This window comes from Puccinia triticina, chromosome 13A, assembly GCF_026914185.1.
Source record: "Puccinia triticina chromosome 13A, complete sequence".
Classification (NCBI taxonomy): domain Eukaryota; kingdom Fungi; phylum Basidiomycota; class Pucciniomycetes; order Pucciniales; family Pucciniaceae; genus Puccinia; species Puccinia triticina.
In genome coordinates this window covers 1,105,536-1,118,447 of record NC_070570.1, presented here as the reverse complement: position 1 = coordinate 1,118,447, position 12,912 = coordinate 1,105,536, and the positions used below count along the sequence as shown (strand labels likewise).

Here is a 12,912-nt window from a genome sequence, read left to right as displayed (position 1 = left end):
AAGTTACAACTATTGGATCCTAATGAATGCTATCCGAGTTCCTATGAACATGAAGACTAATTAGGTGGTCACTTGACAACAATCAAATGTTTAATATTTACTTCACAGCAACGGTGGGAACACGAAGATTTTGGCAAAAATGTTCCACTAGAGACGAACCATTAATCTACAACTTTTTTGAAATCCAAACTCAGCCAATGATAAGGAATCACTCGAATTCTTCATAATGATAGTTCACTAAAGAGTCGCATGCATCGTATCAGTACAGTTCCCCGACGTCTAAGACATATTAGCAGGAGTTTGTTGGACAGGGCTAACCTCTGTTCGCTGGTCCCGGTTGCGACGTGATAGTTGGCCCATACAGGTCGAGACCCTATACCGAAACTTCCTGGATTAAATACATGACAGCCTTCATATGTGAGAGTGTAGGCCGGGTAGCTGTCCGCCAACACCAACTGCGCGAAGAGGAAATATAAACCGTCAGAATTTCCCCCAAAGAATTTCTCCGTCAGATTTTACGATGGCTCGTCAGGTTGAAGAACACCTCTCACCGCTGTAGGCATAGGGTATAGCCTTAATGCTTGGTCATGCTCCCAGATTACCGGACTGGCATTAATAGGAAAGGGCGACAGATGAGCTTGATCTAGAATGGTTTGAACCAGCTGATGACCCAAACGCGAAAAAAACCAGCCGTTAGAACTGGATCTACTTGGATAGAAGGGCTGTTTTACTGACGAATTTGGTTATGTCTATATCTTCCTCATCGGCCGCTACCGTTGGATCTTTAAGTGCTTCAATGACATTCCGACACATTTTACTAGCTAGGTTCTCTCGAAAGATGACGATTTCTTGAGACATCCATCTGATTCGGCAAGGGTTGGAAGCAAAATGCAAATGATTTGGTGGAATATGGCTAGTAGAGTGTAATAAAGGTTTGACAATTGTTGCCGGGAGAGCCTGGCGAGGGAGCATCGTTGAGTCCCAGGGGTCATTTGGGCCGGGAACAAAGATGATGTTTATATGTTGAGTGACGAGTGGGAACTTGGAGAAGCTGGCTGCTAACTTCGTGAATAAACCTGAAGACAAATCAATGACATCAAGCTTAGTAATGAGCTTGATGAAAGAAAAAAGCGACTTACTTTGGTAAAAGCCAATAGTAGGCCCATCGAATATGAACGGTTTTTGAGAAAAATTGCCGCAGAGAATCCACAAGGCAGGTGGACGAACGGCATCATTCGACTCGATTAAGACATCTTGGTATCCTTGTAATATTTGTTCCAAGTTAGCCAGCACGTTTGGGTTATCGAGGTGGACATCGGACATTCTGGTTGTGCACAGTTATAGCTTCAGTTCCGACTCTTCAAACTTTCTCTCTCTCTTGTTACAAAGCACAGATTGTTAGGGCTACCGAAAACGAGCCCTCACAAAAAGGCCAGAAAGGAAATTCAAATGAGTTCTCACACTATAAATTGGGAATCGCTGTTCTGCTCACGTTTTTTCAAACGCGTTTCTTCGGCCAGGGAAAGTGGTCCGGCACCAGAAAAATCGACGTTTGCAAAGAGTTTTCTGTCAATTCATGCAGAAAAAATACATATGAATCAAGCAAAAGGGTCCGCATTGAAATCAAAAGGAAAGATTGCAAAATACCTTGTAGCTGCTCGTTGTTCCGATGGAGGATGACCAATCTCCAAAACCTTGAATGTTTCATTCGATTGATACTCTCCTTCGGCCAATACCAAACAGCCTTCGGTGAACAGCCCTTCAGTAGCCGACTAACAGTGAGAGAGAAGCTTTGAGTGTGTAAGTTGATGTCGTTGTTGTGAGGGAAGAGTGGCCTAGTGCAGAAGCAAAAAAAAAAAAAGAAAAAAAAACTCACAGCAATAGACAAGTCCAGTTTTACCCACCCTTCCAAGTCCTCAAGACAGTAAGATTGATCCTTCATGCGACTTATCCTTCCGAACAGTAAAAATCTTTGCCCTGCGCGCCCAAGTAGGTTGTTGCTGCTGGTCAACTGGGCAATCAAAACACGCGACGAGCGTCAACGGATGAGCAAGTCCAAGGCACGTTTCAGCTAACCTTCATGTATTCCTCGCGTTCTGCTTCTCCCAAAGCACCGGCGACAGCTGGAGGGGAGAAATGCTCATTTCGAAAAATCACCTGTCGGATAGTGTGATAGCGGTCTCTGAGGTAGGAGATTTTACTATTAGGTTGGCCGAGCAAGGAAGGTTTTGAGCCTTCTCCCGTCGGCTCCTCGAATACCTTACGCTCCTCAGACCATCTCAGTCGAGGAATGGCAAATGCGTCGATGACTTTCAATGTTTGCAGCTCGAAAAGGTGGCTGCTTGCAGGTTGATCAGGATCTTCAGCGGCTTCTTGTGGCTGTGCTGCAGTCATCGAAATTTTTTCGTAAACCTTCTGAAGTACATTCTGATCGATAACCGTTGAGATGTCTGCATCACAAAAGATATGCTCACAGCGAGCTAGAATCAGCCCCACTCAAAAAATCAAAAGGTGTATCTTAGATGAGCGAACGAAACACCAACCCCGGGCTGAAACGTAACCTTCGCACTCATTCGCCAAAACGTTGAGTGTATCTTCGAGATCGGCAGGCGCGACGCGGTAGTGAGACAGGAAATCTTGAATCCATCGCAGTCCATCGCCTCTGAGGATTAACGAGTGTTCCTTGCTGAAGATTCGATGAATAACGACTCGCGTGAGATCCGTGGGGGGCATCTTGATGTACTTGCTCGGTGTTACAACAACGGACTGGGATTTGCGAAGGGTCAATGCTACATCATACGTCCGGATGCAAGTGGCTCGGGCCAATTTTCGACCCGACCCGGCAAGACCCGGCCTTGTAGTCGGGCTCGGGCAGGTCATTTCCCTCTCGGGTCGACCCGAAGACCCAATTACACGCTTATGTTTGCGGTTATGTTTCACCAAGTGTGGATCAAACTTGATTGAGAGTTGCTTTGTCATAGTGTACCACCGATGAGTTTGAGGCCGTCCGGCGATAGAGACCGAGTCCGAGATACATCTTGCCTTCTTCAAAGTATCAACTTCGAACGCAGTCCAGCGCTGACTAGCTTGGCTATATATAATTAGATGGTATTCCTCGGCTCCCGTGACTCCCTGCTATCCTCTCAACCACGCCTAGAAACCAATCTTGAAACTTGACTACTCCCTCCTCACACCCCTTCGAGTTTTTTTTTCTTTCCTTTTTTTAATCATCCATTTTCTTTTCGATTGAATTCGGATTTGTCACTTCTATCTTTCATCGAGCCAGGTAGCTCGTATCTTTCGAGAGTTCTTATTTCCAGAAAGCTCTAGTAGCCTTACTGAAAATTTTCTTCTGACACATTGTCTGTGAATAATAGTTTGCACACATTATATTTCGAAAATCTTCAACTCTTTGCATTGACCCCCAGAGCCGGCGGAATACACAGCCAGAAGATAGGTTCAGAAAAAAAAAACCCGTTCCAGGACTAGCACCCATCCCTCAAGAATGCCACTTTACTCGAGTTATGGCTCATCTTGTACGTCCTGAACCAATCAAATTATCTTTGAACAAGTCCAAAACCTTACGAACAGAATCTGATTAGATTTTTTGTCTCCTCTGATCCAGTTGGTGGGAGTTCGATGTACGGCTACCCATGTAAGCGCTGCTTCCTTAGTATTGCCCTATCATTTGGAATGAGGACTGTGAATAATTGGAAACATCTAACATTGTGATTTGAATCAACTTAGCGGCAGGAGGCTATGATCTCGGTGGTGTTTGGCGCCCACACACGGGTCGTAGTGAATGGGTAGCAAGCGATTATGGTCGAGGCTACCCAGATGCTTTTGGAGGTTACTCTTATCCTTATGATGGTATGTATGGCTCCCCATACAACCATGCCTTACACCGCAATTATTACCCCTCTCCCGTTGATTACTATGGTAAGTCAATTATGCTATCTAGGCAGATGAAAAAGGGCTCAAATTTTGTATTTCATCCAGGATCCTATAACTCACTCGCAATGTATGAAGAAAACTTGCGAATGATGCAAGGGATTACTGAAGCAGAGCGATTAGCCAGGTGGCATGCTAGAATCCAATTCGAGGAACTTTGTGAGGAGGTTAGAACTTGGACCTGCGCCTTTGCCTTCGTATCCCGTTCGGCTAACTTACGTTTTACTAGGAACGAGCTTTAAGATACTCCCTAATGGCTGATGAGGAGCGTATGAGACTTGGACTTGGGGGTGATTCACATTGTAAGCTTAAATCACTAGTGTAAAATTACTTTTAGCTTACTGGCTCTGGTACTTAAAAACGTCCACAGGGGCTTGCCGCTACGGAGGTGGGGGCTATAACATGCCGATTGCTAGTAGCTATCCAAGTCGTCTTTCACCTTGGCATTCCTCCCGTTTACCACTAAGCTCATCTTTGAGTTCTCGCTATAGCCCGATGTATGGGAGTAGCATTGGTGGTTATGGGCTGGGATTCCCAAGCAGTGCCTATGGAGGTAGGTATGGCGGGAGGTCAAGTTATGATGACATCGGATTCACTTCGATCTAAACGCTGCATCTCCTTTTCGATTTGTGATTGAATTTCAACCAGGTAGCTTGAGTTGTGGTCCCATAGGTCGAAGTCACACAAGGCAGCTGCTGAAAGCCGAAGTGGACGAAGCCCGACGATTAAAACGCCACCAGATAGAACATGCCCGACAGGCACGTCGGTTGATGCTTTCGCATTGATGCTATCGTAGCATATCGTCACCCCCTGCTCCACTGCGCAACCTTTTTGTGAAGTGATTACCCCACTAAAAATTCAGATTCCCATCGCATCTATTTCTCTACACATACTTCAAAAAAGCATATTTCCTTGAACCTTTCCCAATCATTGGGATGATTCTGGTAGCAACTTTTTGATTTCTTCTTTTCTTTTATTTTTTTCAAATCTGATTTTCTTCCGGATTTTGCAATATAAGCTTTGACATCTATTTCTGGGTGGTTTGATTTTATTCCTGATTTGACGCGCAAATATCATGTCATTCTAGAGAAAAGGAGGGAGAACAAATAATAGATTAGGGGGTTTCAAATGTGAATATTGGGGCTTGCAGGTCCAATTTGCAGGTGTTTTGGGGAATTGTTTTTTCTTTGACTGAGTATACTCAGTTTAGTTCAGTTTTTACTTATGAGGCATTTAGATAAAAAATGCTTGTGATTTTACCGTTTTGTGAAGGGCCAACCTCCGGGAAATAAAATCTAAGAGTAAAACTAAGCATTCAGTGTGGCACTATCTTGTGAATTTACATGTAAGTTTTACTACTATTAAACCTTAAAGGGGATTTGTGCATGAAGAATACTGCGCTGGCCCAAAGCACGAACTCCGAATGGGAGACTCTTTGCATCAGAGCACCTCGATACGGTCTCATGGGTGGGTGGGGCCCATAAAGTTGTTCTTAGTTTACTTGTTGTATTTGCTTCATCATCTATTGCCCTTTCTCAACGAAAGATGTATGAAAGCTTGAAATTCTTATGTCAATATGAATTTGGAAAAGCCAAAGGAATAAAGAGGTAGTATTGTTTTGTACAAATATCAAAAATACAGCATTTTAAAACAAATTATATCTACATTTTAACCCGAGAAATGATTGTACAGATGGGCTGCGAAGTTCTGAGTAGTCCTTGACCGTTGGTTACTTAAATTTCGTTGAAAGTGGAGGGAAACCAACACTGATTGGGGCTGGAGATTGGAGGGACTTCATGATGTGCTTTGATTCAACCTTTGATATAATGATTGGTACCTTTCCTGGTTGGGAGCATGCGGGTTTCGCCACTCTTTTCTAATGAACTGGAGAGACCATCAAAATAGTGCGAAAAGTAATTGTAGCATTAGTAATTTGAAGTGACCTTTCCCTGGATGCTAACCGCAAGCCATGAGATGAAGAAAACGATCATGGAATTCTTAAAAATCGACTTACTTTGGCAATCCTGCAAGCTTCATGTACCTATGTAACATAAAACCGGAGGTAAAAAATGTTAGAATGTTTGAGTGCGTGCGTTGATTAGCAAGAAGATTAATACCTTGCCCCAGCCAAGCATCTCGTCAAATCTTTCAGGGAATGACTGATTTTTCCACGCGAGCGCGGAATCAAATGAAACTCGATCATTAGCTATTTGTCTCATTTTATCTGCCAGTTCTTCGACGGTCTTGAAGTCGGCTACGTTCAAAGCAGAATTTGGGGAAGGTTTGAATTTTTCAAATTGCTCCGCAGTAAGGCCCAAATGGATTGGAATTGAACCCGCCGAAAGAGCCTGGTAATACTTCAACCAGCAGAGAGACAAGAAAATATTAACCTTTCTTTCGATCCATTTCCTGATAGAGAGATGAACTTACTTTCTCGGTCACGTAGCTTGAAGGATTGTTAAAAAATTACAGAAGAAAAAAAGGAGAAGTTCAATTTCAATATTTACACTGTATGTGTCAGAAAAACCCGCCAATCTCACTCTTCTTCGTTTGCATTTTCAAAAGCGATGGTGAACTTGTATCGGCCGATAATGCTCATTTTTTCTTCCCAGCGTGATAGATTGTGGTGTGGTTGACCAGGAATCGAGGGATTAAGGTTGAATTTCTGAACGACTTGATCAGATTCGGCGTTATTGAGACAATAGCCAAAAGAATCGATTTGACCTGGTAGTAAGTCAATCAACTTTTCAAGAATGGTTGTGCGATTGTTTTTCGGGGAACAATTGGAAACAAATGCCGCCGCGATTTTGTCTTGCCGACGCGACTCAAAGGGCAGGGCTGCTCTTCTCGGATCGATGAACCCGTAAGCGTATGGAATCGGAAAATCTGAGGTGGTCTTGTAGGTTGCCTCGAAATCAAACGCTGCCGGGTCTCCAGCTGCCATCTTTTGTCTCGCTTCCTCTACCCTTGGATAGTATTCTGCATTCTCTAGCGACCAAAATCCATGCAGCTGGCCAGGTTTCTCCCGTCGTAATTTTTCGCCGTCATATTTCGTAAGATTCACAGCGGGACTGGACCAAATTACAACTTGGGCTTCGGCCTCATTAGTCACTATTTCAAGTGGGGTATCGCACTGAACCTCGCGAACTGATCCACCCTTGAAGCAGATTTTAATTGGCTGAGGACCAGTTTCATTTGGACGAGTCTGCGGGGCCGTTGCAAGCACATATAGTACTATTGCGGTAACTAGTATGACTAAGTAGAAAGCTTGTAAACGCAATCTTGCGAAATAAGTCGGACGTCGCTCAATAGACTGCTTTCCATCGGTAAGACGAATGCCACTTTCAAGAAAAGCTATGATTACACAAGCAAAGAGGCCACATGGGGGCACGAAGTATCAAATTATTAGCAAATGATACAGTAGATAACAGCAAGGTCTGAGAGTTCAACTGCTTACGTTCTACCGGAGACTCGGGAGATATTCTCTCATACTTGGGCGCCGGCTGTTGTTGTGGTAAGAAACCTCGAACAAATGGAAGCCGAGAGAGGGTCCGGTCGAAACTTGGAAGTAAGAAAACCATGGTATTTGCAAATGAACAGTCTTGAGGGTTGTCTGGTGCTAGAGGATTGCAACGCTTCAAGTCAGCTTTATGTACCTTTTGACCATTCAAAGCGCTCCTGAGGAACTGACGCGGGTTGCTCAAGCTTGGCGCTGAAGGGCTCAGTTTAAGAACTGTACTGTTGCTTCACCCTGCTCTTTGTTCTTTCGCTGTGAGGGGTACATACTGCCTGATCCTGTACACGGAGATTGCTGTCCTGGAAAATCGTGATGTGCCAGGGGCCCCAAAAGAAAGTCTGGTTACCCTTGTGCCCTCATGATCGTACAGGCCGACAATGATAAGCCACCGGCCCAGACCGCCAAAAACGTGGCTGCAAAGGTCATACAGCCATATATTTACATAGATCCCCAAAGCGACTTGGGCTCGCCTCAGGTTGTTACCTGGAGGACAGTGAAGCACTCCCGATGCTGCCGGCTGGTGCGTTCAAGCGCCTCAACAACCAACGGCGACAAAACAGCGCTGAGGATGTGACCAGACCCGTGTCTCCTAAGGTTTGGCTGTGGTATCGTCCCTCGGGAGCGTGTAACGATCTCACTTCCTAAACGTTTTTGAAAGAAAAAAGTGTCATGTGAGCTGTCAGCCGGGCTACTATAATAAGTTAGAGCCCGGCTAACTATTGTAGCATTACAAAAATTGTATGTAATAATAGCGGCGCAGAGCGCCGCGTACGAAATACACGGCGGACGCACTTTTAAGGTTTTTCGCCGAAAAACCTTCGAAGTGAGGGTTTTCACTTGGAGGACCTCCGAAGTCGCGGTCCTTCGGATGATCTTTGAAGAAAATCCGAAGATTTTCCGAAGGTGGGGCAAAAACTTCGAATGACATTCAAAGGTGACAGAAATATCTGTCCGACCACCGGGTTGGACCGGATAAAACCTTATTTTCTGACATCTCACTCTACTCCGAAGTCCATTGGGAGGAAGGACCCTCCCCTCCCAATATTCTTCGGAGGACCTCCGGAGGACCTTCGAATGCCGCTGACTTCGATGGATCTTCGGAGGCGGAGCCCTCCCCTCCGATTATTTTTCGGAGGACCTTCAAATGTCAACCCGTTTGATGGAGGCGAGTGGTGCCAACATGCATGGCGAAGGGCATCGCTCACCTGGACAGTCTCCTCGACATCCCCCACCAGCTCCTCGAAGAAAATTTAAAGACTGCTAATTCGGCTACTAAATATTTACTCAAACATGCCAATGGGTTGCGGAAAGAAGAGTGAGCTGCTACAAGTATGATCTCTTTGATTTACTGGTACAATAACTGATTCATTTATGTCAATGCAAAAAAAAAAAAAAAAGTGAGGCAGTCACCGCAAAACAACTAATCGTGAAGGCGTTTCTAGAGAAATTTACTCTCAAAGAGAACGAGATCCAGGCGCTAACGAGTCGGGAAGTGACAGTGAACTGCAGCGTATTCGAGGCGATGGACCATTGCGAACAAATCCGATCAGACTGTGCAATCCTTTTGATAGGCGACTCTCAGTCTTCCAAGTCCAAGACCGCCGGCTTGGATATCATGCAAGCTACTAGCAAGTACCTCGATAAGGGCTATGACAAAATCCTCAGATGGGCCCTTTTCGAAGCTCGTTCTGGGTTGATCAAGCCCGATGAAATCCAGCCCAAAGTGAGCCCCTTGATGAAGCAAGCCATTAGTCGCTTGAAATGCCGTCCAGAGTCACTCGAGTGAGCTATTCTACTATAAGGGTAAAAAGAAACTATGTTGTGCTTTGATTTAAAACTTCTATTGCAATCTTTAAAAATGCACGTTTTAGGGAGGTGATTGCCACTTTAACTGCAGCCCGATCAAGTTCCTTATCTGGCTTATTTCTGGAAGCGTTGACACGAGGGGACCTTCAGGACTGCCCCGGCCGATCGAGCTGATAGCCCACGATCCGATCCAATACGTTGGAGATATGCTTGCATGGATCCATCAAGTGATGGCCAGTGAGCACGAGTTTTTGGAGAGCCTATTCGATCTCAAGGCGGATGGCAGACGGGTTGGGGAGTCGCGTATCTTCCCAACCAACCCATCGGCTGTCAAGACCGAGGAAAACCCGGACAGGCGACTAGCAGTGAGCTCACAGTCACCGAGTCAAAGAATACGGACGACTGGGAGATGGCAAGAAAGTTGCTCGGCAAACATCTCAAAGGATGTATCCGTCCCTTGAAGATGCGCGTTCAACAAACCGTTAACAGTCAAGAAGGTAGTCTCACTGCCTGTCAGTTAGCCAACCTTTTGGAATTCTACCAGCTCACGATGGCCAGTACGATTGGGCCGGATGCCAAGCTAACGAATACCTTGAGCGAGTTGAGTATTCCTTGGGCAGCTTCACTGCGTCTCTTGAGTGCGCTTGAGCAGCAGTCTTGCACGAGCTGACATTCATTTAATGAAATATCTAGGCTTATGGATCAATCCTATGAAGTATTTTACCAGCTCCTGAAATCGCTTTCGAGTGATTATCTAAGACGTTTAGAGCCACCGCCCGTGGACCTGTCCGTCCCAACGCCCCTGCACGAAGCCATGTCAAACCTGGGCGTAATCATGTTGATCTATGAAGGCTCGGCGGACGAGAGCTCATCCTCCTCCGAGCATTCATTCGAGCGCGTCTTAGATTTAGTCATCGATCCAATGATGGAGGTCATCGACAGGATGGCTCAATTGAGAGCCTTGGAGTGGGACCGATCGATCTTCTGGCTGAACTGCTTGGAATTTATGCTTGTGAGTTAATCCCTCAGTTACTAGGCTTATCGTCGAACAAACTACTAAGTCTGCTGAATACAAGTAGCATTAGCAAGTCGACCGGAGGAGGTTTGAACAAGAAAGGAACTAAGGAAGAAGAAAAGACGGAGGGATCCCAGAACCTGAAAGAAGTGATCCTGCAGAGATCGTTGAACGATTTGGTGGCCCGGAACCAGATCATCTACGATAACGTGCTCGACGATAGGAACCTTTTCGAGTTCAAATCTACCATCCTCATTCGCCCGTTGGATGAGGTTAAAACGCTCATCGGATTCTTGTGATCATGCCTCCTTGTCTCCATCCCAAGCCCCCAAGCCTGCCGACTTGAGCCTTGAGCATGTAAATTATCGGCTTCGGCCCGTTGTACTCTCTTTCTTTCTCTTATCTGCTTGATTGTGTAAATTCATCGTGCTCTTCTGTGCACTAGCCCGATTGGGGGGGCCGATCTGGGGAGCCCAACAGGACGCACACTTCGAATGGCCTTCGAAGAATCTTCCGAGTGCCTTCGAAGGCCAGTTCAAATGCTTTTGAAGCCTCTTCGAAGTCGCCATTTGAAGGGGCTTCGAAGTTTTTCCGAAGGCCTGCCAAAGGATCATCGAATGTCCTTTGGAGAGTCTTTGGAGGAAGGTTTTCCTCCAAAGGATCTCCAAAGGACATTCGAAGTTCCATTGAAATCTTACTTTGGAGGAACTTCGTCAGATATTTTGACCAAGTGCCGACCGTCCGCTGCTGCTGGCGGGTACTTTGGAGGCTCTCCGAAATACTTTCGGAGATACTTTGGAGTTTTGCGTCCGCCGTGTAGACTTCTTTCTTGTAAAAAGACCTAGCTGCGGCGCGGAGCGTAGCGCACATAATAATAAAAAAGATTCCTTAGACGAGTAAGGAAAATAAAGCTCCGCCCGAAGAATCGGCAGGAGAAAAAATATTAGTTCAAACCCGTTCTCAAGCCAAGAGAACGGGTCGTCAGACACTCTCAAGAGACTACTAAACAGAGAGTAGTCTCTACAAGAAATAGAAGCATTTCGGTCGGGGAGGAGAGAAACAGAATTATACTACTCCTCCTCCCCCGGCCGATGATGGAACACGAACCACGCTATTCCTTGAGCCGAGGAATAGCAAAAGGATCAAATAACAAATAAAGTGAACGGGAGCGAAGGGACTAGTAGAATCCCCCTTCACTCCCGTCACCCTTGAAAGAAGCACTACTTCCTCCGGCCGAGAAACCGAGGAAGTATTTGCAATAAGAGCTACAACCCTACCGGTTGTAGCTCGAATATATAATCGAGGGCCTTCGGGCGAAGGAAGGCCCCTCAGATACCTTCATAACCGACTCGCCGCTTCGCCAGACCCGCCCTTGTCCTATCCGACCAGCGCGCCTTCTGACCCAGCTCCGATTACGGTTTCTTAAGGAATCGACAGTCTTTTTTCCCGCAAACATACCTTAAAAAGTAAGTTTGCGTTTTTTTGTCTTTCTACCGGGATCTATATCCCTATCATTATCCTGGGAGTGAACTATCGCGCAATCACCCCCTTTTCAAGGGCCCCAGACGCCACAGGTCACAAAAACCCCTGCGCATTTCGTGCGCAGGCCCTGTAAGAACTGCGGAGGGCACTAAAACACCCAGGCGCCCCTGGCCCCTCCGTTAAACCTATTTTTTGGTTCATTAGAAATAGCTTTCTAAGCTATTTCGCACTTTTTACCGCGCTTTTGCTGCGCGCGCTACTGTACCGTGCTCTGTCGCCGGCGTAGCTAGAAGAGCACTCGTGCTCTTGGCATCACCGAGCCTGACAATTGGGGGTCTGGCCAGGAAATAACCCATTTTTAAACCCATAACCCCATAATCTACATAGTTTTTTTCGTTTATCCAACGAAATAAACCGAACCAAACCCTACCTTAAGCTTATTTAAAGCTAACGTAACCATCAGGTTGAATCCCTGCGCTCCGAGCACGGCAAGATACTTATCTCTGTTAAACTTAACATATTAAGTTTAACTCAGCTTCCTACCCGCTTTCTATAGCGCATTGCCCGCTCCTCACAGCGCACCACCCACGCTACCTAGCTCGAACTAAAAAGCCGCTACCTAGCGCAACCCATCCTGCGCACTTACGCGCTCTTTACCTGCTCTCTGCAGCGTACCTCCTGCGCTACCTGGCGCAAACTAACCCCGCGCTCTCCATAGCGCCACCAAAACCGCCTTTTTGCGCGTATCTTCAGAAGCCACAATCCCTCTGCATAAAAAACTTGACCTCAGAAAAACCTCGAACTTTTCTGACGTTTTCTTTTTCTTGTTTTGTTTTTTTCAGTGGAGCTACAGAAAAACACCGAGCTGATTGAATATTACCTTTGTTACCTTAAGGATAAAAAAGAAGAACGAGCCCGAAACTACGTCCCTACCGCGTGGGAGCTGCTTTCTTACAAAGAGCAACTCAAAATCGCCACCGATCGAATCAAGCGCGAACAGAAAGCGAGCCTAGAAGCCCAAATCCGATTTCAACTTTTCTTACGCAAACACTACGCCCGGAAAGCGCAGGCTTGCCGAGAAAGAGAGAGTGTGTTACTCTTTCTAACATATTGTTGACAAGCTCAAATAACGATTGTTTCC

The 12,912-nt window shown here is 45.9% G+C and overlaps 4 protein-coding genes across 4 annotated transcripts; 2 read left to right on the top strand and 2 right to left on the bottom strand.

The window, feature by feature from the left end:
- Positions 1–221: 221 nt before the first annotated feature.
- Positions 222–2,733, bottom strand: PtA15_13A112 (uncharacterized protein; the record flags this gene model as incomplete). Its single annotated transcript, XM_053162277.1, has 10 exons — positions 222–237; positions 319–455; positions 552–662; positions 736–1,076; positions 1,140–1,324; positions 1,462–1,566; positions 1,648–1,772; positions 1,877–2,011; positions 2,077–2,450; positions 2,544–2,733. The coding sequence occupies 10 exons, from the start codon at positions 2,731–2,733 to the stop codon at positions 222–224; spliced, it is 1,719 nt and encodes a 572-aa protein (XP_053026268.1).
- A 772-nt stretch (positions 2,734–3,505) lies between these two features.
- PtA15_13A111 (uncharacterized protein) lies at positions 3,506–4,736 on the top strand (the record flags this gene model as incomplete). The annotated part of the gene is made up of 7 exons (XM_053162276.1): positions 3,506–3,536; positions 3,626–3,655; positions 3,748–3,939; positions 4,000–4,118; positions 4,181–4,253; positions 4,322–4,504; positions 4,600–4,736. The coding sequence occupies 7 exons, from the start codon at positions 3,506–3,508 to the stop codon at positions 4,734–4,736; spliced, it is 765 nt and encodes a 254-aa protein (XP_053026267.1).
- A 1,009-nt stretch (positions 4,737–5,745) lies between these two features.
- PtA15_13A110 (uncharacterized protein) lies at positions 5,746–6,895 on the bottom strand (the record flags this gene model as incomplete). Its single annotated transcript, XM_053162275.1, has 5 exons — positions 5,746–5,835; positions 5,966–5,992; positions 6,069–6,299; positions 6,382–6,397; positions 6,492–6,895. The coding sequence occupies 5 exons, from the start codon at positions 6,893–6,895 to the stop codon at positions 5,746–5,748; spliced, it is 768 nt and encodes a 255-aa protein (XP_053026266.1).
- Positions 6,896–7,975: 1,080 nt separating this feature from the next.
- On the top strand, positions 7,976–10,588 carry PtA15_13A109 (uncharacterized protein; the record flags this gene model as incomplete). Its single annotated transcript, XM_053162273.1, has 7 exons — positions 7,976–8,062; positions 8,725–8,783; positions 8,867–9,191; positions 9,340–9,577; positions 9,652–9,874; positions 9,968–10,286; positions 10,364–10,588. 7 exons carry the CDS (start codon positions 7,976–7,978, stop codon positions 10,586–10,588), a joined length of 1,476 nt encoding a protein of 491 aa, XP_053026265.1.
- Positions 10,589–12,912: the final 2,324 nt, after the last annotated feature.